This window comes from Entelurus aequoreus, linkage group LG26, assembly GCF_033978785.1.
Source record: "Entelurus aequoreus isolate RoL-2023_Sb linkage group LG26, RoL_Eaeq_v1.1, whole genome shotgun sequence".
Taxonomy (NCBI): Eukaryota; Metazoa; Chordata; class Actinopteri; order Syngnathiformes; family Syngnathidae; genus Entelurus; species Entelurus aequoreus.
The window spans coordinates 2,886,571-2,910,716 of NC_084756.1; the positions used below are offsets into that span (position 1 = coordinate 2,886,571).

Below are 24,146 nucleotides of genomic sequence, written 5' to 3' on the forward strand. Positions count from 1 at the left end.
GCAGTTTTCGCGTCTCCTTATTACGGCTTTTGCTTCCTTTTTTATGTTTTTGTATCCTTTTTTTATGTTTTCGCTTCTTTTCTTTTTTTTTACAATTTTAACATTTCTTTTTTTACTATTTTCACTTGTCTTTTTTTATGTCTTTACTTCTTTTTTTTACGATTTTCGCTTTTCTTTTTTACTATATTCACTTGTCTTTTTTACAGTTTTCACTTCTTTTTTTAATGTTTTTTTTCTTTTTTTACGGTATTCGCTTTTCTTTTCTTTTTTTTTTACATTTTTTGCTTGTCTTTAGGGTTTTTGCTTCTTTTTTTACACTTTTGCTTCTTTTTTAAAGTTTTTTGCTTTTCTTTTTTAGGTTTTTGATTTCAACTTTTTTAAATCCACATTTACTTCTTTTTTTTAATGGTTTTTGCTTCTCTTTTTTATGATTTTCACTTTTCTTTTTTAGGGTTTTCGCTTCTCTATTTTACAGTTTTCGTTTCTTTTTTTACAGTTTCCGCTTCTCTTTTTTACGGTTTCGCTTCTTTTTATTACGGTTTTCAATTTTCCTTTTTTTACTATTTTCACTTGTCTTTTTACGGTTTTCACTTCTTTTTCTTACGGTTTTATCAATCGGCTAAAATGTTAGCATGAAAAGTTAGTATGCTAACAGCTAGCATAATTGTTTGTTGACAGGAACTCCCTGAGACGCCCATTTTCACAGACACAGTCACGTTCCGAGTGGCGCCTTGGATCATGACGCCAAACATCTTGGAGCCCGCCGAGGTCTTTGTCTGCAGGTAAAAAGTGAACATATTTTTATATTTATGACCCTAATTGTTACCGTTAAAAAAAGACAGATGATGCTAACGTTGCCTAATTCTATCCTCCTCAGCACGTCAGATAACTATGCCTTCCTGAAAGGGATGCGGAGCCTCGTTGCCAAAAGTGGATACAAGCTGAGCGTGTGCCATGAGTACATGAACAGGGGCGACCGCTGGATGCAAGTAGGAGGACGTCGATATCAAATATATATAGATCAATATTCACTTTACAGCAGAGAAAGTACAGGGAGGGCTGGCAGAACTTAAAGGGGATAGATAATTGTGGATTTGGGTCCAGCTGGCCAGGGACCCAGTTGGACGTTGTAAGCACTCCATTTATGTTGAAATAGCATGGCTCCAAATTCCACATTCTACAGCTTCGAGTCACTTTCATCCCACACTCTCGGCTTCCGTCTGCTCCAACGTCTCACTCTTCCTTCGTGCTCGCTTCTAGAAGCAGCAGTTCATCTTCAGTATTTTCAGCTTCAAAAATAGTCGTTGTTACCAAATCTGCCATGATTAGAAAACACACTCACGTTTGTTTCAGGAAGTAAAATGATAAAAATAGGGTAAATATTGTTACTACATTATATATACACTTGTAGTGTGTATATTGTACTTATTACATATTTTTATTAAGGTGTCTGTTACTACATTTTATATATATATATATATATATATATATATATATATATATATATATATATATATATATATATATATATATATATATATATATATATATATATATATATATATATATATATATATATATATATATATATATATACTTGCAGTGTGTATATTGTACATATTACATATTGTTATGAAGGTGTCTGTTACTACATTATATACTGTATATACTTGCAGTGTGTATAATGTACATATTACATATTGTTATGAAAGTGTCTGTTACTACATTATGTATATACTTGCAGTGTGTATATTGTACATATTACATATATTTATGAAGGTGTCTGTTATGTTACTACATTATATATATACTTGCAGTGTGTATATTGTACATATTACATATTGTTATGAAGGTGTCTGTTACTACATTATATGTATACTTGCAGTGTGTATATTGTACATATTACATATTGTTATGAATGTGTCTGTTACTACATTATATATATACTTGCAGTGTGTATATTGTACATATTACATATTGTTATGAAAGTGTCTGTTACTACATTATGTATATACTTGCAGTGTGTATATTGTACATATTACATATTGTTATGAAGGTGTCTGTTACTACATTATACATATACTTGCAGTGTGTATATTGTACATATTACATATTGTTATGAAGGTGTCTGTTACTACACTATACATATACTTGCAGTGTGTATATTGTACATATTACTTATTGTTATGAAGGTGTCTGTTACTACATTATGTATATACTTGCAGTGTGTATATTGTACATATTACATATTGTTATGAAGGTGTCTGTTACTACATTATACATATACTTGCAGTGTGTATATTGTACATATTACTTATTGTTATGAAGGTGTCTGTTACTACATTATATATATATACTTGCAGTGTGTATATTGTACATATTACATAGTGTTATGAAAGTGTCTGTTACTGCATTACATATATACTTGCAGTGTGTATATTGTACATATTACATATAGTTATGAAGGTGTCTGTTATGTTGGGGACGGCGTGGCGAAGTTGGCAGAGTGGCCGTGTCAGCAATCGGAGGGTTGCTGGTTACTGGGGTTCAATCCCCACCTTCTACCATCCTAGTCACGTCCGTTGTGTCCTTGGGCAAGACACTTCACCCTTGCTCCTGATGGGTGCTGGTAGCGCCTTGCATGGCAGCTCCCTCCATCAGTGTGTGAATGTGTGTGTGAATGGGTGAATGTGGAAATACTGTCAAAGCGCTTTGAGTACCTTGAAGGTAGAAAAGCGCTATACAAGTATAACTCATTTATCATTTATGTTACTACATCGTATATATACTTGCAGAAGTGTATATTGTACATATTACATATAGTTATGAAGGTGTCTGTTACTACATTATATATATACTTGCAGTGTGTATATTGTACATATTACATATAGTTATGAAGGTGTCTGTTACTACATTATATATATACTTGCAGTGTGTATATTGTACATATTACATATTGTTATGAAGGTGTCTGTTGTGTTACTACATTATATATATACTTGCAGTGTGTATATTGTACATATTACATATAGTTATGAAGGTGTCTGTTATGTTACTACATTATATATATACTTGCAGTTTGTATATTGTACATGTTACATATTGTTATGAAGGTGTCTGTTACTACACTATATATATATATATATATATATATATATATATGTATATACTTGCAGTGTGTATATTGTACATATTACATATTGTTATGAAGGTGTCTGTTACTACATTATATATATACTTGCAGTGTGTATATTGTACATATTACATATTGTTATGAAGGTGTCTGTTACTACATTATATATATACTTGCAGTGTGTATATTGTACATATTACATATAGTTATGAAGGTGTCTGTTATGTTACTACATTATATATATACTTGCAGTGTGTATATTGTACATGTTACATATTGTTATGAAGGTGTCTGTTACTACATTATATATATATATATATATACTTGCAGTGTGTATATTGTACATATTACATATTGTTATGAAGGTGTCTGTTACTACATTATATATATACTTGCAGTGTGTATATTGTACATATTACATATTGTTATGAAGGTGTCTGTTACTACATTATATATATACTTGCAGTGTGTATATTGTACATATTACATATTGTTATGAAGGTGTCTGTTACTACATGATACATATACTTGCAGTGCGTATATTGTACATATTACATATTGTTATGAAGGTGTCTGTTACTACATGATATATATACTTGCAGGGTGTGTATTGTACATATTACATATTGTTATGAAGGTGTCTGTTACTACATTATATATATACTTGCAGTGTGTATATTGTACATATTACATATTGTTATGAAGGTGTCTGTTACTACATTATATATATACTTGCAGTGTGTATATTGTACATATTACATATTGTTATGAAGGTGTCTGTTACTACATGATATATATACTTGCAGTGTGTATATTGTACATATTACATATTGTTATGAAGGTGTCTGTTACTACATGATATATATACTTGCAGTGTGTGTATTGTACATATTACATATTGTTATGAGGGTGTCTGTTACTACATTATATATATACTTGCAGTGTGTATATTGTACATATTACATATTGTTATGAAGGTGTCTGTTACTACATGATATATATACTTGCAGTGTGTATATTGTACATATTACATATTGTTATGAAAGTGTCTGTTACTACATTACATATATACTTGCAGTGTGTATATTGTACATATTACATATTGTTATGATGGTGTCTGTTACTACATTATATATATACTTGCAGTGTGTATATTGTACATATTACATATTGTTATGATGGTGTCTGTTACTACATTACATATATACTTGCAGTGTGTATATTGTACATATTACATATTGTTATGAAAGTGTCTGTTACTACGTTACATATATACTTGCAGTGTGTATATTGTACATATTACATATTGTTATGATGGTGTCTGTTACTACATTATATATATACTTGCAGTGTGTATATTGTACATATTACATATTGTTATGATGGTGTCTGTTACTACATTATATATATACTTGCAGTGTGTATATTGTACATATTACATATTGTTATGAAGGTGCAGTTCTTTACTTTACCTGAACTTTTTAATCCTGTCAGTAAATGGTATATTTCCTAGGATGAGTTGGAGTTCGGTTACATCGAAGCGCCACATCATCGCTTTCCCGTCGTCTTGGATTCGCCGCGGGACGGAAAACTGTTGAACTTTCCGTACAAAGAGCTCCTGGTGAGCCTCTAAATACCGTGTAGTCATACCTGAAAAATGTCCACGCCGGCAGCAAACCTTCCGTCGACTTTGCCTTCAGGGTCCCGACTTTGGCTACGTGACCAGAGTGGCGCCCAGAGATGACGTGAGCAGCTTGGACTCCTTCGGCAACCTGGAGGTCAGTCCTCCTGTGACGGTGGACGGGAGGAAGTACCCGCTGGGGAGAATCATCATTGGTGTGGCTTTTCCCACGTCAGTCACCTACTTTTCTTTCAAGGCACTAATCTGTTGTTTTACAGCTCTTTAAAATATACAATTATATATATATATATATATATATATATATATATATATATATATATATATATATATATATATATATATATATATATATATATATATATATATATATATATATTGCCAAAAGTAATTGGCCACCCATCCAAATGATGAGAATCTGGTGTCCTAATCACAGGTGTATCAAATCAAGCACTTAGGTATGGAGACTGTTTCTACAAACATGTGTGAAAGAATGGGCCGCTTTCAGTGATTTCCAGCGTGGAACTGTCATAGGATGCCACCTGTGCAACAAATCCAGTAGAAAATATCCTCGCTCCTAAATATTCCGAAGTCAACTGTCGGCTTTATTATAAGAAAAGTGAAGAGTTTGGGAACAACAGCAACTCAGCCAGGAAGTGGTAGGCCAGGTAAACTGACAGAGAGGTCAGCATAGTACAAAGACTTTCTGCACAGTCAGTTGCTACAGAGCTCCAGACTTCATGTGACCTTCCAATTAGCCCACGTACAGTACGCAGAGAGCTTCATGGAATGGGTTTCCATGGCCAGGCAGCTGCATCTAAGCCATACATCACCAAGTCCAATGCAAAGCGTGGGATGCAGTGGTGTGAAGCACGTCACCACTGGACTCTAGAGCAGTGGAGACGCCTTCTCTGGACTGATGAATCACACTTTTCCATCTGGCAATCTGATAGACCAGTCTGAGTTTGGAGGTTGCCAGGAGAACACTACATTTCCGACTGCATTGTGCCGAGTGTGAAATTTGGTGGAGGAGGAATTATGGTGTGGGGTTGTGGACTCGGCCCCTTAGTTCCAGTGAAAGGAACTTTGAATGCTCCAGGATACCAAAACATTTTGGACAATTCCATGCTCCCAACCTTGTGGGAACAGTTTGGACCGGGCCAACTTCCTCTTCTAACATGACTGTGCACCAGTGCACAAAGCAAGGTTCATAGAAACATGGATGACAGAGTCTGGTGTGGATGAACTTGACTGGCCTGCACAGAGTCCTGACCTGAACACATTTAGGATGATTTAGAACGGAGACTGAGGGCCAGGCCTTCTCCACCAATATCAGTGTGTGACCTCACCAATGCGCTTTTGGAAGAATGGTGAAAAATTCCTATAAACACACTCGGCAACCTTGTGGACAGCCTTCCCAGAAGAGTTGAAGCCGTAATAGCTGCAAAAGGTGGACCTACATCATATTGAACCCTATGGGTTAGGAATGGGATGGCACTTCAAGTTCATATGTGAGTCAAGGCAGGTGGCCAAATACTTTTGGCAATATAGTGTGTATCTATATATATATATATATATATGAATATATATTTGTATATGTCTATACATATGTATATATGTACATATGTGTGTGTGTATATATATCTGTATATGTTTATACATATGTATATATGTACATACGTGTGTGTGTATATATATATCTATATATGTATATATGTACATATATATAAACACATATATATCTACATATATGTAGATATATATATATATATATACTGTATATATATATCTACATACATATATATATATATATTAATATATATTTGTATATGTCTATACGTATGTATATATGTAAATGTGTGTGTATATATTTATATGAATATATGTATATATGTCTATGCATATGTAGATATGTACATATGTGTGTATGTATGTGTGTATATATATCTGTATATGTTTATACATATGTACAGTATATACGTACATACGTGTGTGTATATATGTATATCTATATATGAATTAATGTGTATATGTCTATGCATATGTATATGAATATCTATATATGAATATATATATGTATGTCTATTTATGTATATTTGTACATATGTATATATATATACATATATATAAACACATATACCGTATATATCTACATATACTGTATGTATATTTGTACATATGTATATATGTACATATATATAAACATATATATATATATATATATATATATATATATATATATATATATATATATATATATATATATATATATATATATATATATATATATATATATATATATATATATATATATGTACATATGTATGTATATATATATGTATGTTTATATATATGTATGTTTGTGCTCACTGAAGCCATTTATTCCTCATTTTTATTGAAAAATAATCATCACAAATTGTTTTATCCATTTTTGTTTTATATGTTGTACTGTTTTGGGGATTGTGCTCCCGAGTTAATGCTGCTGATCAATTTGAGTTGATTACATTTCATTTTTCAATATCAAATTTGTTCAAGATGGTCAAAAATTAATATAGCTTAAATAAGGATTCCATTTTTGTTGATGCACTTTAAGTCTTTTATGTTACAAACTAAATAACAATGTTAATAAAGTTATTATTTATTGTAAGTTCATCTATTTGTTCTTTTTTGGGGGTTAGGGTGATGCAGAGGTGTACTTATAACAATTGTATAGACACGGAGAGTGGTGGGGGAGGGGACACAAAATATTTTCTTTTTTCTAGGGGGTCTTAACAGAAAATATGATTAAAAAGTGACTTTTTTACTCCTTAAAAGGGAGTTTTCACTGAAGGACGTTTTGTTTTTGTCCCAGGACGACTCAGGGACGTCACATGATCAAAGTGGTTCAGGACTTCCTGTGGGCACAGAAGGTCCAGAAGCCGATCGCCTTGTATTCCGACTGGCTGGAGGTCGGCCACGTGGATGAATTCATGACGTTTGTTCCCGCGCCTGACAGGAAGGTAAACCTCAGCAAGTAATAGATTACAAGTACACTTGGTGTACTTTGGTACCAATCTGAATGTTGTATACAAAACCCAAAAGCAGTGAAGTTGTCACGTTGTGTAAATGGTAAATAAAAACAGAATACAATGATTTACAAATCCTTTTCAACTTATATTCAATCGGGTGTTGTTGATAAATGGTTTTGGCTTTGCATAGTAGAGTTCTAACTTGCACTTGCAGATGTAGAGACCAACTGTAGTTATTGACAGTGGTTTTCTGAAGTGTTCTTGAGCCCATGTGGTGATATCCTTTACACATTGATGTTGCTTTTTGATGCAGTACCGCCTGAGGGATCCAAGGTCCATAATATCATTGCTTAATTACAGTGATTTCTCCAAATTCTCTGAACCTTTTGATGATATAACGGACCGTAGATGGTGAAATTCCTAAATTCCTTGCAATAGCTCAATGAGAAATGTTGTTGTGTTGACAAAATGGGGACCCTCGCCCTGTCCTTGTTTGTGAATGAACGGAAGCTGCTTTTATACCCAATCATGGCCCCCACCTGTTCCAAACAGTCGAAGTGTGGCGTTTAACAAAAGTTTTGGCCTAAAACACTAAAATACTTGACAAAAAGAACACAAAGTCCCTTCATTTTGAATACTTGGATCAAGTAAAGCATTCTGGGAAATAAAAAAATGTTTTTTTATTTCTATTTTTTTAATAAAATAATAATAACATTTTATAATAATAAATAATAAATACAATAATAATAATAAATACATAATAAATAATATATATATTATTATATTTTATATATATATATATATATATAATAATATATAATAAATAATAAATAACAATAATAAATAAAATAAATATAAATAATAAAATATTACAAATAATACTAGTTATTAATTTTTACTTTAGACACCAAAGCTAATTTTCATTTCCACAATTTAAAGAGGGAAAAAATAACATCCCCAATATAATATATTAAAAGAAACATTAATACTAAAATACATTTGAAAAATAAAAATTTTGTGTCCAAAAAGGAGCAGGAAAAAGCAAAGTTTACATAAAATACATCAAATTAAATGATCTTTTTAATATAAGCTGTTATTCGTAATTGTCGATGAAAAATATGTGCTGTAATTCAAATATTTGCACGTATTATTCCCATGAAATATGTGAAACAGTAATGTACTGTAAAGCATGATTCTGAAATAACAATAATAATTTTAATTTTACTTCCTTTTTGCAACCTTAATTCAAATTTATGAGACAGAAATTGATTTTTTTTTTAATTTGTGCTCTCAAACAATTAATATTTAAAATCAGATTAACTCCATGGTTGATATGGATTCATCTAAATGAATCACGATTATTATTATATATTATTATTTTATCATTACATATAATACTATTTTTAATCTATCAATTAGCATGAACAAAGAGATTCAATGAAGAAAGGACTAAAAATGTACAGTACTTGGCAAGTTTATGAAATACATTTTAAATCATTTTTACATTTTTTAAAAATATATTCATATATACTTATATTCATTAACGAGGACCTCATTTTGCGTAATTTATGTGCTATTTTAGGATGGAAGTGCTTCAGTGAAAAGAAAACTCATATGCAGAGCGAGCATATTATTTCAGAGAGTCTTTTTGACCTTAGGGCCCAACTTTTCCACTACACAAGGGGCCGGGTCCCACTCAAATATTATACAGTATAAATATGATCTTACTCTTGATTTTAATCATATGTAATGATTATATCTAACCTATTGACGGTTTAAGAAGATAATCCGTAAATCACAAAGATTATTATCAAGGCTTAGGTCAGGTTGATTAAAAAATAAATACTAATAAAATATACTGCAAAAGAAGAGACTGATAATAAATAAATATGCATACAATTTTGCAGTAATAAAATAAATTCCAGTTAAATTGATAATCATGTTTCTTGAATAAAATTAAAGTGCAAATGAAAATACAGCTTCACCACTTCAGTCATAATTTTTGCGCTTAAACTTCTTTATGATTTTAACTCCAGACTTCTTCGCTTTGTTTGATATTGTCATTACTGCCACAAGTGGTGGAAAAGTGTATTACAACTAAGTACTGTAAGGACCACAGCTGAGAAACAGATATATTTTGTGGCGACTCTATGGTTAAGAAACTTTAATATTTGATGTCTGTGGACTGTGGACTGTTCGGCCATCTTTTTTTTAGTGTAATTTAAAATTTCCCGTAGCGAGGACGACACGTTGTTTAGTGTCTTCCATATGGACTTGTTGAGATACTTTCAAGAGGACATCAATTCCATCGATCACTTTTACGGAACAAAAAAGTTTTATTTTTAGCCTTAACCACGTCAAAAACATTAGTAAAAAACGTCTATCCAGCAAAATTGGTCCAACTGGGCCAAGAACCAACTCTTTGTCGTCTGTCGTATCAGCCACTGATGCGTTTAGGTCCACGCAAAAAGTCGGACAACGCCAACATTACACGAAAAGTGTAAACGTGTTGTTATTCACTGTCATTTATTAAGAATGTTAATTTATGGATATTAATCATGAAATGCTGTTACTAGATTACAGAAAGGCTCATAAAAATATATATTTTACAGACAGAAAGTTACAGGAATGTACACACTATCCTATGCTTACATCTCATTGTGCTATATGAGAATGTTTTACGGAGTAAAACGTTTGATTTTCGGCCGTAACCACGACAAAAACATTAGTAAAAAAACGTTTATTTAGCAAAACTGGTCCAACTGGGCCAAGACCAACTCTTTGTCGTCTGTCGTATCAGCCACTGATGTGTTTAGGGCCACGCAAAAAGTCGGACAACTCTTACATTATACAAAAAGTGTAAATGTGTTGTTATTCTACTGTCATTTATTAAGAATGTTAATGTATGGATATTAATCATGAAATGCTGTTACTAGATGACAGAAAGGCTCATAAAAATATATATTTTACAGACAGAAAGTTACAGGAATGTACACACTATCTTATACTTACATCTCATTGTGCTATATGAGAATGTTTTACGGAGTAATGCGTTTTATTTTCGGCCGTAACCACGACAAAAACAATAGTAAAAGACGTCTATCCAGCAAAATTGGTCCAACTGGGCCAAGAACCAACTCTTTGTCATCTGTCGTATCAGCCACTGATGCGTTTAGGGCCACGCAAAAAGTCGGACAACGCCAACATTACACAAAAAGTGTGAATGCCATTATGACTCCTCAATCAGATGTGTTCTTATTCTACTGTCATTTATTAAGAATGTTAATTTAGGATAGGATAGGACTTTATTGTCATTGCACAAGTACAACGAAACTATGTTTTCAGCACAAACCTGTTCAAGATTAGACAAACAAACAGTGTACAGGGTTACAGAACAGGAACACTGATGGGTCGCCACGAGGCGCCCCGTAAATGGTGGGAAAAAGGTAAAACGCTGGCGAAGAAGATGAGTAAAAAAATACAATCTAGACTGGGCTCCTAAGGGGGCTTAGTCTGGAGTGGGAAAAAAACCTCCATGCCATGCACACATACACATGTTAGATTTAATCACGACAACTCGCAACGACTCTGCAGCATCGCATGGACATCGGGGGCGGTACCTCTGGATTGGCAGACCGGGGTGGTGGTTCCTCTCTTTAAGAAGGGGAACCGGAGGGTGTGTTCTAACTATCGTGGGATCACACTCCTCAGCCTTCCCGGTAAGGTCTATTCAGGTGTACTGGAGAGGAGGCTACGCCGGATAGTCGAACCTCGGATTCAGGAGGAACAGTGTGGTTTTCGTCCCGGTCGTGGAACTGTGGACCAGCTCTATACTCTCGGCAGGGTCCTTGAGGGTGCATGGGAGTTTGCCCAACCAGTCTACATGTGTTTTGTGGACTTGGAGAAGGCATTCGACCGTGTCCCTCGGGAAGTCCTGTGGGGAGTGCTCAGAGAGTATGGGGTATCGGACTGACTGATTGTGGCGGTCCGCTCCCTGTATGATCAGTGCCAGAGTTTGGTCCGCATTGCCGGCAGTAAGTCGGACACGTTTCCAGTGAGGGTTGGAACTCCGCCAAGGCTGCCCTTTGTCACCCATTTTGTTCATAACTTTTATGGACATAATTTCTAGGCGCAGTCAAGGCGTTGAGGGGATCTGGTTTGGTGGCTGCAGGATTAGGTCTCTGCTTTTTACAGATGATGTGGTCCTGATGGCTTCATCTGGCCAGGATCTTCAGCTCTCGCTGGATCGGTTCGCAGCTGAGTGTGAAGCGACTGGGATGAGAATCAGCACCTCCAAGTCCGAGTCCATGGTTCTCGCCCGGAAAAAGGTGGCGTGCCATCTCCGGGTTGCGGAGGAGACCCTGCCCCAAGTGGAGGAGTTCAAGTACCTTGGAGTCTTGTTCACGAGTGGGGGAAGAGTGGATCGTGAGATCGACAGGCGGATCGGTGCGGCGTCTTCAGTAATGCGGACGCTGTATCGCCCTGTTGTGGTGAAGAAGGAGCTGAGCCGGAAGGCAAAGCTCTCAATTTACCGGTCGATCTACGTTCCCATCCTCACCTATGGTCATGAGCTTTGGGTTATGACCGAAAGGACAAGATCACGGGTACAAGCGGCCGAAATGAGTTTCCTCCGCCGGGTGGCGGGGCTCTCCCTTAGAGATAGGGTGAAAAGCTCTGCCATCCGGGGGGAGCTCAAAGTAAAGCCGCTGCTCCTCCACATCGAGAGGAGCCAGTTGAGGTGGTTCGGGCATCTGGTCAGGGTGCCACCCGAACGCCTCCCTAGGGAGGTGTTTAGGGCACGTCCGACCGGTAGGAGGCCACGGGGAAGACCCAGGACACGTTGGGAAGACTATGTCTCCCGGCTGGCCTGGGAACGCCTCGGGATCCCCCGGGAAGAGCTGGACGAAGTGGCTGGGGAGAGGGAAGTCTGGGTTTCCCTGCTTAGGCTGCTGCCCCCGCGACCCGACCTCGGATAAGCGGAAGAAGATGGATGGATGGATGGAACTCGCAACAGGAGGGGGGGAGTTGGGACCCTGGAGGTCGACTGCTGCTATGAAGCGCTGCCAGCCATCCATCACCCCGAAGGGGAATCAAGCGGTGGTGAAGGCGTGGGGTGGGGGGGTGGTGTATATGCCCATTGTCTTGGGTGTGTTGATGTAGTGTTCATGTTCATAGGCCTGGGGCCATTCTGCATGCAAGCAAAAGTTTGACTCCAGGTGTCGTTGAGGAGGGAGGGAGGTCAAAAGCGTCCATCATTGAGGTGTCCTTGGGGATGTTTTCAGAACAGCCTGCTCCTGCGTCAAGGCCATTCGAGGGAGTCAAATCGTAGATTAGGATTTTTGTTTTTCCGCGAGCAGACATTACAATGGCTTGTCTGTTCTAATCGTCCATGCTGGCCCTCATATCCAAGTTTTCGAACAGCCTCTGGGCCCCTAGAGTGGTTGCCATCGTCTTACGAATTTGACGATACACCAGAGCAATGCCCAGCCCAATCAGCAGGTGCCCCGCGATCACGGTTCCAAATAGGTAGATGTCTTCCACGTCCTCGATGGAAAGGACTGAGAGGCACATGATTCTCCATTCATCCCAGGAATCTCTCACGTACCCCGCAGCAATGGTTCCATCAGGGCAGCCAGGCTCCCCAGAATCTCTTTTCCTCGTCGAAAATATTTTGTCAATTGAGTCGAGAGTCCAGCTGATCATTTCCATGTCTGATGTTTAGATTTGGAGGACAGCGCAAAGAAAGAGGCTTCAAAAAAGTGTAGACAAGACAAAAAACAAAGAGAGCAAGCAGGGAGAAGAAGGTAGCCGAAAAAAATGCGACCGCCCTCACCGGAGGCAAGACAGAAAGCTTTTATGGATATTTATGGATATTAATCATGAAATGCTGTTACAAGATGACAGACAGGCTCATAAAAAAATATATATTTTACTGACAGAAAGTTACAGGAATGTACACACTATCTTATACTTACATCTCATTGTGCTACATGAGAATGTTTTAAGGGGAATTCAATGAGATCTCTGAAAGGGGCACAAATTATTTCCAGATTTTGTTGTTATTTTCATCGTAAATGACTTAAATTAGAAAATAATCTCATGAAAATGACTGCTGTCGTTTGAGTAACATAATAAAAGATTGGAATTGTTATGAAGTCACATTGAAAAATGTGCACATGTGCGACAATAACATGACTTGGACTAACGTGGACTGAGGGATTTGGAGTCCCTCTCCATGGACTTTGTGGGCACTTTCCGAACACCTCACCTTCTGGTGTTCCCCCTGGCAGGGCTTCCGTCTGCTGCTGGCCAGTCCAGACGCGGGCTACAAGCTCTTCAGAGGCTTGAAGAACCAAGGTCACGGACAGGCCAAACTCTTCGAGGGTAAGTCTTTTTCTTCATGATTGGGTCAAAAAAAACAAAGCCCGGTGGACACATACCTGAGAGATCCTGGGTCAAAGGCTGCAGGAACCAGGAGACCATCACGGTGGACGAAATACTTGAAGACACGGTCCTCCAGGCGGACAACAACTACGTCCAGGTGAGTACACCTTGGATCCTGGAGAAGAAGGAGGAGTTATTTGGGTGTCTTCCATGCAGAGCTGCATCGACTGGAACCGAGACGTTCTGAAGCGAGAGCTGGGCCTGGAGGACTCGGACATCATCGACCTGCCCATCCTCTTCCAGCTGAAGCAAAACGAAGGTGACGTGCACAGAGCGGTGGCCTTCTACCCCGACATGGTGAGGTCCATTCTTCTTAATGATAACATCTATTTTTTGTTGGAACATTTTAAAAGTGATGACAACGTCTGTTCATATTATTACATTTCTGAGTATTGGAACTTGCAACATTTGTCTCAGTCTTCTCTCAGTGCTGCTGGAGTGATGGCCAAGTGTTAGGGGATGTAATGATTTATATGACAGTTGTTGTGAGCAAAATGAGCACCACTATTATTATAACAATATTGTTAAAAGTACTTATACACACTGAAATACTTTTTAAATTGCAAAAATAAACACACACTTAGAAAAAACACTATTTTGCATGTTTTGTGTATCTTATGCTTCAGAGTGTTTTAGTCTTATATATATATATATATATATATATATATATATATATATATATATATATATATATATATATATATATATATATATATATATATATATGTGTGTGTGTGTATATAAGTATATGCATACATATGTATATATATATATACATGTATATACACACACACACATACACATTGATGTATATATACATATATACATATACACACATACATACAAACATTATATACTTAAATATATACATGTAGGTTTATATATACACATATACAGTATACATACTTAAATATGTATATATACCTACATATATACATATACAGTATGTATATATACATATGTATGTGTATATATATAAAACTACAATAAAACTATTCCGATTCTGATATATACAAGTGTATATATATGTGCATATACATACATGTATGTAAATATGTATATATTTATACGTATATATATATATATACATACATATATACACACATACATATATAAACATACATATATGTACAGTATGTAAATATATCAATCAATCAATCAATCAATCAATCAATCAATCAATCAATCAATCAATGTTTATTTATATAGCCCTAATATACACATGTATATTATATATACGTGCATTTACATACATGTATGTAAATATGTATATATTTATACGTATATATATATATATATATATATATATATATATATATATATATATATATATATATATATATATATATATATATATATATATATATATATATATATATATATATATATATATATATATATATGTCTTAATTAGATTATCCAAAAAATAGTGCTCGATACCGTGGTAGAGCGTAATATGTATGTGTGGGAAAAAAATCACAAGACTATTTCATCTCTACAGGCCTGTTTCATGAGGGATTTCCTCAATCCTCAGGAGATTATATATATATATATATATATATATATATATATATATATATATATATATATATATATATATATATATATATATATATATATATATATATATATATATATATATATGTGTGTGTGTGTGTGTGTATAAGTGCATATATACATACATATATGTATATGTATGTATACATGTATATGTGTATATATGTATGTATATAAATATATATGTATGTACAAATATATACATATTTACATACATGTATGTATATGCACATATATGTACACATGTATATATATATACACACACACACATACATATGTATGTGTGTGTGTGTGTGTGTGTGTGTGTGTGTATGCAATAATCATGCTGTTAAATCAGCATCCTGATATGCCACACCTGTGAAGTGGGATGGATTATTTGGCAAAGAAGAAATGCTCACTAACACAGATTTGTGAACAATATATGCGAGGAATAGGTCTTTTGTGTATATAGTCAAAGTTTTACATCATAGAGTTCAACTCATGACAAATGGGAGCCAAATCAAAGGTGTTGCGTTTATATTTTTGTTCAGTATAAATCTAGGAGGTCAAGGAGAGAAAATGTGCTGAAAGATACAACTGTTCCATCAGTGATATTATACATATATATTTTTTTTACACTTTGGGACTGAAGGTCCAAGAAGAGAACAAGGCCATGTTTGAGGTCAGCCGGCTGATGTTTGCGACCGCTTACACTCCCAGGTGAACCTGATAGTCCTGGGCAAAAACCTGGGCATCCCTAAGCCCTTCGGCCCCAAGGTGGACGGCCGCTGTGCCCTGGAGGCGGAGATGTGCTCCCTGATGGAGGACCTGGGCCTCAGCTGCACCTTCATCGACGACTTCGCTTCTTACCACCTCCTGCAGGGCGAGGTCCACTGCGGCTCCAACGTGCGCCGAGAACCTTTCGACTTCAAGTGGTGGAACCTGGACATGTGAGGAGGTGAAACCATGGCGCTGGTCTTCCTTTATTCAACATCTTTATGTACAGTCAGCAACTCCTGCTTTTTGTCTCCAACAAGGGCGTCAGCAGACTGAACACACCAGAAGAAGTACAATCATTTACAACAGCACAGAAAGTTCTGGTCCGGACGGGACCACCTGGACCACACATGGACTATGAAGACCAGCCACCAGGGGGCAGCAAGTCCAACAGTTTGACATGAATATTCCTAATCAAGACTTCCTGCCTTATTTAATCACCTGCGTTCACACTTGTCATGTTTAGGTCACTTCAAACATACCGCTGCCACCGTACAAGTGGACCAAGACCACTTGAGGAATGGGTCTTGGTCCGCTTGCTTGCTTGTGGATCAGTCGGGTTCCAAATCTGCAAAACCATGGCAAAAAAAACACAAGAAAAGAAGCATTCTGTCCTGTTTGACGACGCTTTATACAAGTAGATTTCAGAAAAAAACCTAAGATGGTTCAAATAGCAAACACATCAGGGGTGTCCAAAGTACGGCCCTCAGCTCATTTGTGGCCCTCAGCTCATTGTGTGAATGCTCCAAAACATTCATTCTTCTTCTTCTCCACATTTTGGCGCTCTCTACCTTTCACATTTTTCACCCGATTCAAAGCGTTCCAACTTCAAACTGTTCAGCCTATTTCCGGAATCGCGGGCTTTCCCTTGAAAAATTCCCAAAATTTCCAGATTTCCCAGAATTCCAGGTTTTTCGGGACATTTTTCCCATTCAAAATGAATTGGCCATTTTTCAAACTTTCACCATTTCCACATTTTTCTACCGATTCAAACCATTCCACCTTCAACACATTCCACCATCCTGGACATTTAAACTACCTGTTTTCCAAATTCAAAAAAATTCCATGATTTTCCAGAATTCCAAAAATTCCCAGATTTCCCAGAATTCCAGGTTTTCCGGGACATTTTTCCCATTCAAAATGAATTGGCCATTTATCAAACTTTCACCATTATCACATTTTTCCACCTTCAACACATTCCACCCATCCTGGAAATTTAAACTACCTTTTTTCCAAGTTCAAAAAAATTACATGATTTTCCAGAATTCCAAAAATCCCCAAAATTCCAGGTTTTCCGGGACATTTTTCCCATTCAAAATGAATTGGCCATTTATCAAACTTTCACCATTACCACATTTTTCCACATTTTTCCACCTTCAACACATTCCACCCATCCTGGAAATTTAAACTACCTTTTTTCCAAGTTCAAAAAAATTACATGATTTTCCAGAATTCCGAAAATCCCCAAAATTCCAGGTTTTCCGGGACATTTTTCCCATTCAAAATGAATTGGCCATTTTTCAAACTTTCACCATTTCCACATTTTTCAACCGATTCAAACCATTCCACCTTCAACACATTCCACCATCCTGGACATTTAAACTACCTGTTTTCCAAATTCAAAAAAATTCCATGATTTTCCAGAATTCCAAAAATTCCCAGATTTCCCAGAATTCCAGGTTTTCCGGGACATTTTTCCCATTCAAAATGAATTGGCCATTTATCAAACTTTCACCATTATCACATTTTTCCACCTTCAACACATTCCACCCATCCTGGAAATTTAAACTACCTTTTTTCCAAGTTCAAAAAAATTACATGATTTTCCAGAATTCCAAAAATCCCCAAAATTCCAGGTTTTCCGGGACATTTTTCCCATTCAAAATGAATTGGCCATTTATCAAACTTTCACCATTACTACATTTTTCCACATTTTTCCACCTTCAACACATTCCACCCATCCTGGAAATTTAAACTACCTTTTTTCCAAGTACAAAAAAATTACATGATTTTCCAGAATTCCGAAAATCCCCAAAATTCCAGGTTTTCCGGGACATTTTTCCCATTCAAAATGAATTGGCCATTTTTCAAACTTTCACCAGTTCCACATTTTTTAACCGATTCAAATCATTCCACCTTCAACACATTCTACCATCCTGGAAATTTAAACTACATTTTTTCCAAGTTCAAAAAAATTCCATGATTTTCCAGAATTCCAAAAATTCCCAGATTTCCCAGAATTCCAGGTTTTCCGGGACATTTTTCCCATGCAAAATGAATTGGGCATTTTTCAAACTTTCCCCATTTCCACATTTTTTAACCGATTCAAACCATTCCACCTTCAACACATTCCACCATCCTGGAAATTTAAACTACCTTTTTTCCAAGTTAAAAAAAATTCCATGATTTTCCAGAATTCCTGCTTTTCCAAAGCCCTACACTACCGTTCAAAAGTTTGGGGTCACCCAACAATTTTGTGGAATAGCCTTCATTTCTAAGAACAAGAATAGACTGTCGAGTTTCAGATGAAAGTTCTCTTTTTCTGGCCATTTTGAGCGTTTAATTGACCCCACAAATGTGATGCTCCAGAAACTCAATCTGCTCAAAGGAAGGTCAGTTTTGTAGCTTCTGTAACGAGCTAAACTGTTTTCAGATGTGTGAACATGATTGCACAAGGGTTTTCTAATCATCAATTAGCCTTCTGAGCCAATGAGCAAACACATTGTACCATTAGAACACTGGAGTGATAGTTGCTGGAAATGGGCCTCTATACACCTATGTAGATATTGCACCAAAAACCAGACATTTGCAGCTACAATAGTCATTTACCACATTAGCAATGTATAGAGTGTATTTCTTTAAAGTTAAGACTAGTTTAAAGTTATCTTCATTGAAAAGTACAGTGATTTTCCTTCAAAAATAAGGACATTTCAATGTGACCCCAAACTTTTGAACGGTAGTGTATTTCCCCCATTCTTTCTGGCGACTAGTCCTTTCAAATTTTCAACGCATTTCAGTTTAAATGTTTTATGCTGATAGAACGCTTTTTTTTTTTGCACCATGACTAGGGAAGGTTGTTTGATTGGGTCATATAAGTTAATGCTGTGCATGTATTTACATCGGTGTACAATTAATGGCCACTGACTTGAGTACTTCCGTCAGCCCTCAAGTGGGGTTTTATAATACCCACAAAGTTCAATGAGCAGTGTGTGACCATGTTTGTTGAATTTTTTTTGTATGCACCATGACCAGGGAATGTTGTTTGATTGGGTCGTATAAGTAAATGATGTGCGTGTATTGACATCGGTGTACAATTAATGGTCACTGAGTTGAGTATTTTCGTCGGCCGTCAAATGGTGACTAAATGACAGCTATCAAACTGCTGACTCCTTGTATTTGTATGCCAAATTGAAGATGCCGGCGGATGGCACTTGGCCCGCGAGCCGTAGTTTGGACACCCCTACCATAATCAAACTTTTTTAGATCCCTGCCTTAATTATTGTGCAGTTTTGACTTAACAAAAAAACAATGTGAAGGCTAAGCAAAATATCTTTTTTGACCCTTCCGAGCACAAAGGTGAACGCAGCCTTAAAGGGAAGAGTGTTACATTCCGGGATAAAGAAGATCTCTCACACAATCGTGGTAAAGGCAACTTGAAGATGAGTCACAGTGGAGTTGAACACCTCACAAATGCAACACTTGACACCGAGTAACCTGCAATGTACACGTGTCCAATAAAAGGAGTGGCGGGAACAACATGTACAGAACTCGCACAAACAATAACTGACCTGTGTTGCTGGTCCACAGTACACATATTTGCACGTCACTTGCCTTTTTACCGGGGTTACAAAAATGTTCCTGGAGTCATTTAGCGTCACACATGTGGCCTCGCTGGGAGATGGTTGAATAAGTTAGGAGGGAAAAGGACTCACGTGACAATAAGACGTGGTGACACTTTCCCTTCCTGGTGGGAAAACTAATCAAACCAAGATGTCTGCTCAGTGGTCGGGAGAGCAGACTTCATCTGTGACAGGCGTCACGACCCTGAAAGGGGGACTTTTGAGAGCAAGACTCAAGTCCTCAGAGCTCCTGTCGGCGTCTGTCGGGACAGGCGGCGAGTTCCCAGCCCGACGGTTCCGGGTTCTGGCGTCAAAGGTGACCTTCTGTCAGTCGCTTGGTTTCCGACGTGCGGCGCCTCTCCCAGAAATGCTGTGACGGCGATAAACAGGAAGTCAAAGGTGAGTGGAATCATTCAAAGTCCTGGTGTGTATTTGTTGGTGGTGCCACTCTCCCAGGACAGAGTGACTAAGTGATGGGTGATGAGCCAACAAGACGCCAACCAGGAATTGTCCAACAAAAAACTTTATTTGTTTCAGCGAGCCTCAGACTGGAACTGCAGCTTCCAGGAGAAATAGTATGGGCCTTTAGTGTAGTAGTAATAGTATTAGAGATAGTGTATTAGTAATAGTACTAGAAATAGTGTAGTAGTAAATAGTAGTAGAGATAGTGTAGTAATAAATAGTAGAGATAGTGTATTAGTAAACAGTAGTAGTAAATAGTAGTAGACATTATGTATTAGTAAATAGTATTAGAAATAGTGTAGTAGTGAATTGTAGTACAAGTAGTGTATTAGTAAATAGTAGTAGAAATAGTGTAGTAGTAAATAGTAGTAGAAGTAGTGTATTAGTAAATAGTAGTTGAAATAGTGTAGAAGTAATAATATTAGAGATAGTGTATTAGTAAATAGTAGTAAAAATAGTGTAGTAGTAAATAGTAGTAGAAATAGTATAGTAGTAAATAGTAGTAGAAATAGTGTATTAGTAATAGTAGTAGAGATAGTGTAGTAGTAAATAGTAGTAGAAATAGTGTATTAGTAAAGAGTAGTAAAAATAGTGTAGTAGTAAATAGTAGTAAAAATAGTGTAGTAGTAAATAGTAGTAGAAATAGTATAGTAGTAAATAGTAGTAGAAATAGTGTATTAGTAAAGAGTAGTAAAAATAGTGTAGTAGTAAATAGTGTATTAGTAAACAGTAGTAGTAAATAGTAGTAGACATATTGTATTAGTAAATAGTATTAGAAATAGTGTAGTAGTAAATAGTAGTAGAAGTAGCATCTTAGTAAATAGTAGTAGAAATATTGTGGTAGTAATAGTATTAGCGATAGTGTATTAGTAAATAGTAGTAAAAATAGTGTAGTAGTAATAATATTAGAGATAGTGTATTAGTAAATTGTAGTAAAAATAGTGTAGTAGTAAATAGTAGTAGAAATAGTATAGTAGTAAATAGTAGTAGAAATAGTGTATTAGTAATCGTAGTAGAGATAGTGTAGTAGTAAATAGTAGTAAAGAATAGTGTAGTAGTAATAGTAGTAGAAATAGTGTATTGTAAATAGTAGTAAAAATAGTGTAGTAGTAAATACTAGTAAAAATAGTGTAGTAGTAAATAGTATTATAACTAGTGTATTTGTAATAGTAGTAAAATAGTGTAGTAGTAATAAGTAGTAGAAATAGTGTATTATTTATAGTAGTAGAGATAGTGTAATAGTAAATAGTATTAGAGATAGTGTAGTAGTAAATAGTAGTAGAAATAGTGTATTAGTAATCGTAGTAGAGATAACGTAGTAGTAAATAGTAGTAGAAATAGTGTATTAGTAATAGTAATAGAAATAGTGTATTAGTAAATAGTAGTAGAAATAGTGTATTAGTAATCGTAGTAGAGATAGTGTAGTAGTAAATAGTAGTAGAAATAGTGTATTAGTAATAGTAATAGAAATAGTGTATTAGTAAATAGTAGTAGAAATAGTGTATTAGTAATAGTAGTAGAACTAGTGTATTAGTAATAGTAGTATAACTAGTGTATTAGGAATAGTAGTACAAATAGTGCAGTAGTAAACAGTATTAGAGATAGTGTAGTAGTAAATAGTAGTAGAAATAGTGTATTAGTAATAGTAGTAGACACAGAGTATTAGTAATAGTAGTATAACTAGTGTATTAGGAATAGTAGTAGAAACAGTGTATTAGGAATAGTAGTAGAAATAGTGTATTAGTAATAGTAGTAGAAACAGTGTATTAGTAATAGTAATAGAAATAGTGTTTTAGTAATAGTAGTAGAAAAAGTCTACTAATAATAGTAGTAGAAATAGTGCAGTAGTAATAGTAGTAGAAATAGTGTAGTAGTAATAGTAGTAGAAATAGTGTATTAGTAGTGTAGTAGTAAATAGTAGTAGAAATGGTGTATTAGTATGGGCCTGATTACTCTTCTGATGTCGTCTCGGACCACTGTCCTTAAATACCTTTTACACGAAGACACTTAGTGTTTGTAGTTCTAGCCTTAGGGCCGGCCAGTCTGGACAACACCCAGGTTGTTGGTACAAATGCAGACAACACCTGGGTGTTGTCACTTTGATCATTCAAGTCGGGTGACCTCCAACCCCTGATCTCTACTCATACTGGGGGGCTCCTACCAGATGTCCTATTTGTGTTTACGCTTCCTCCTAAAATCCAACTGCTGCTATCCTTTAAGTTCTGCAATGTCCTGGAGGCAAGAGCCACCACTCCTGTGATGGACATCTGCACCCCAAGCTATCTAAGGGCATATTTCCTTAATAGAAGAATCCCTTATAAGATTCTGTGACCAAATAAAAATATAAGTTAGTATACCGACAGCCATCAGACTGTATAATGCTTATGTTCCTTCTTGACTGCACGTAAATGTACAATATATGTAGAATATATTTATATTATTCACATGTGAATAATGCTGTATAGTATTTATTGTCTATTGTGAGCGAACTGTGGTGCTGAATTTCCCCCAGGGATCAATAAAGTACTTTCTATTCTATTCTATAAGACAATGGTACACGGTATAATTCACCACTGGACTTTTGAATAAAGTTTTCATTTACATAAGTATTCTAAACGTAATTTTAGTATTTGGAAAATGTCAACTTTGTAACTTGAAGACTTGTCATCCACCATTTTCTTTCATTCCCATCTCACATTGTACGTGTGATTCAGGTCCAGACTATCTCACTACCTCACATTTCACTTTGGATTTAGGTCCAGACTATCTCACTACCTCACATTGGACATTTGATTTAGGTCCAGACTATCTTACTACCTCACATTGTACATTTGATTCAAGTCCAGACTATCTCACTACCTCACATTGTACGTTTGATTCAAGTCCAGACTATCTCACTACCTCACATTGTACGTTTGATTCAGGTCCAGACTATCTCACTACCTCACATTTCACTTTGGATTTAGGTCCAGACTATCTCACTACCTCACACTGTACATTTGATTTAGGTTTAGACTATCTCACTACCTCACATTGTACGTTTGATTCAAGTCCAGACTATCTCACTACCTCACATTGTACATTTGATTTAGGTTTAGACTATCTCACTACCTCACATTGTACGTTTGATTCAAGTCCAGACTATCTCACTACCTCACACTGGACATTGGATTCAGGTCCAGACTATCTCACTCTCACACATTGTACGTTTGATTCAAGTCCAGACTATCTCACTACCTCACATTTCACTTTGGATTTAGGTCCAGACTATCTCACTACCTCACACTGTACATTTGATTTAGGTTTAG

General features: G+C 36.0%; 2 protein-coding genes across 11 annotated transcripts in view; one reads left to right on the forward strand and one right to left on the reverse strand.

Moving 5' to 3' along the window:
* Positions 1 to 20,978, forward strand: part of padi2 (peptidyl arginine deiminase, type II) — a 53,921-nt gene extending 32,943 nt beyond the window's left edge. The window contains exons 8-17 of one of the 3 annotated variants that reach the window (XM_062037580.1): positions 679 to 782; positions 878 to 989; positions 4,647 to 4,754; positions 4,834 to 4,985; positions 7,624 to 7,771; positions 14,071 to 14,164; positions 14,242 to 14,321; positions 14,381 to 14,521; positions 16,481 to 16,718; positions 16,798 to 20,978. In XM_062037580.1, the coding sequence (XP_061893564.1) occupies positions 679 to 782; positions 878 to 989; positions 4,647 to 4,754; positions 4,834 to 4,985; positions 7,624 to 7,771; positions 14,071 to 14,164; positions 14,242 to 14,321; positions 14,381 to 14,521; positions 16,481 to 16,714 (1,173 nt within the window). In that variant the 3' untranslated portion in view covers positions 16,715 to 16,718; positions 16,798 to 20,978. The remainder of the gene's footprint in view (positions 1 to 678; positions 783 to 877; positions 990 to 4,646; positions 4,755 to 4,833; positions 4,986 to 7,623; positions 7,772 to 14,070; positions 14,165 to 14,241; positions 14,322 to 14,380; positions 14,522 to 16,480; positions 16,719 to 16,797) is intronic. The other 2 variants (XM_062037581.1, XM_062037582.1) reach the window with 2 other exon arrangements.
* rap1gapb (RAP1 GTPase activating protein b) overlaps positions 16,107 to 24,146 on the reverse strand; it is a 411,217-nt gene continuing 403,177 nt past the window's right edge. For 6 of the 8 annotated variants that reach the window (XM_062037579.1, XM_062037573.1, XM_062037575.1 and 3 more), the window contains one exon: positions 16,108 to 20,746. The gene's annotated coding sequence lies outside the window, so the exon portion shown is untranslated. Of the gene's footprint in view, positions 20,747 to 24,146 lie in introns of all 8 variants that reach the window. The other 2 variants (XM_062037572.1, XM_062037578.1) reach the window with 2 other exon arrangements.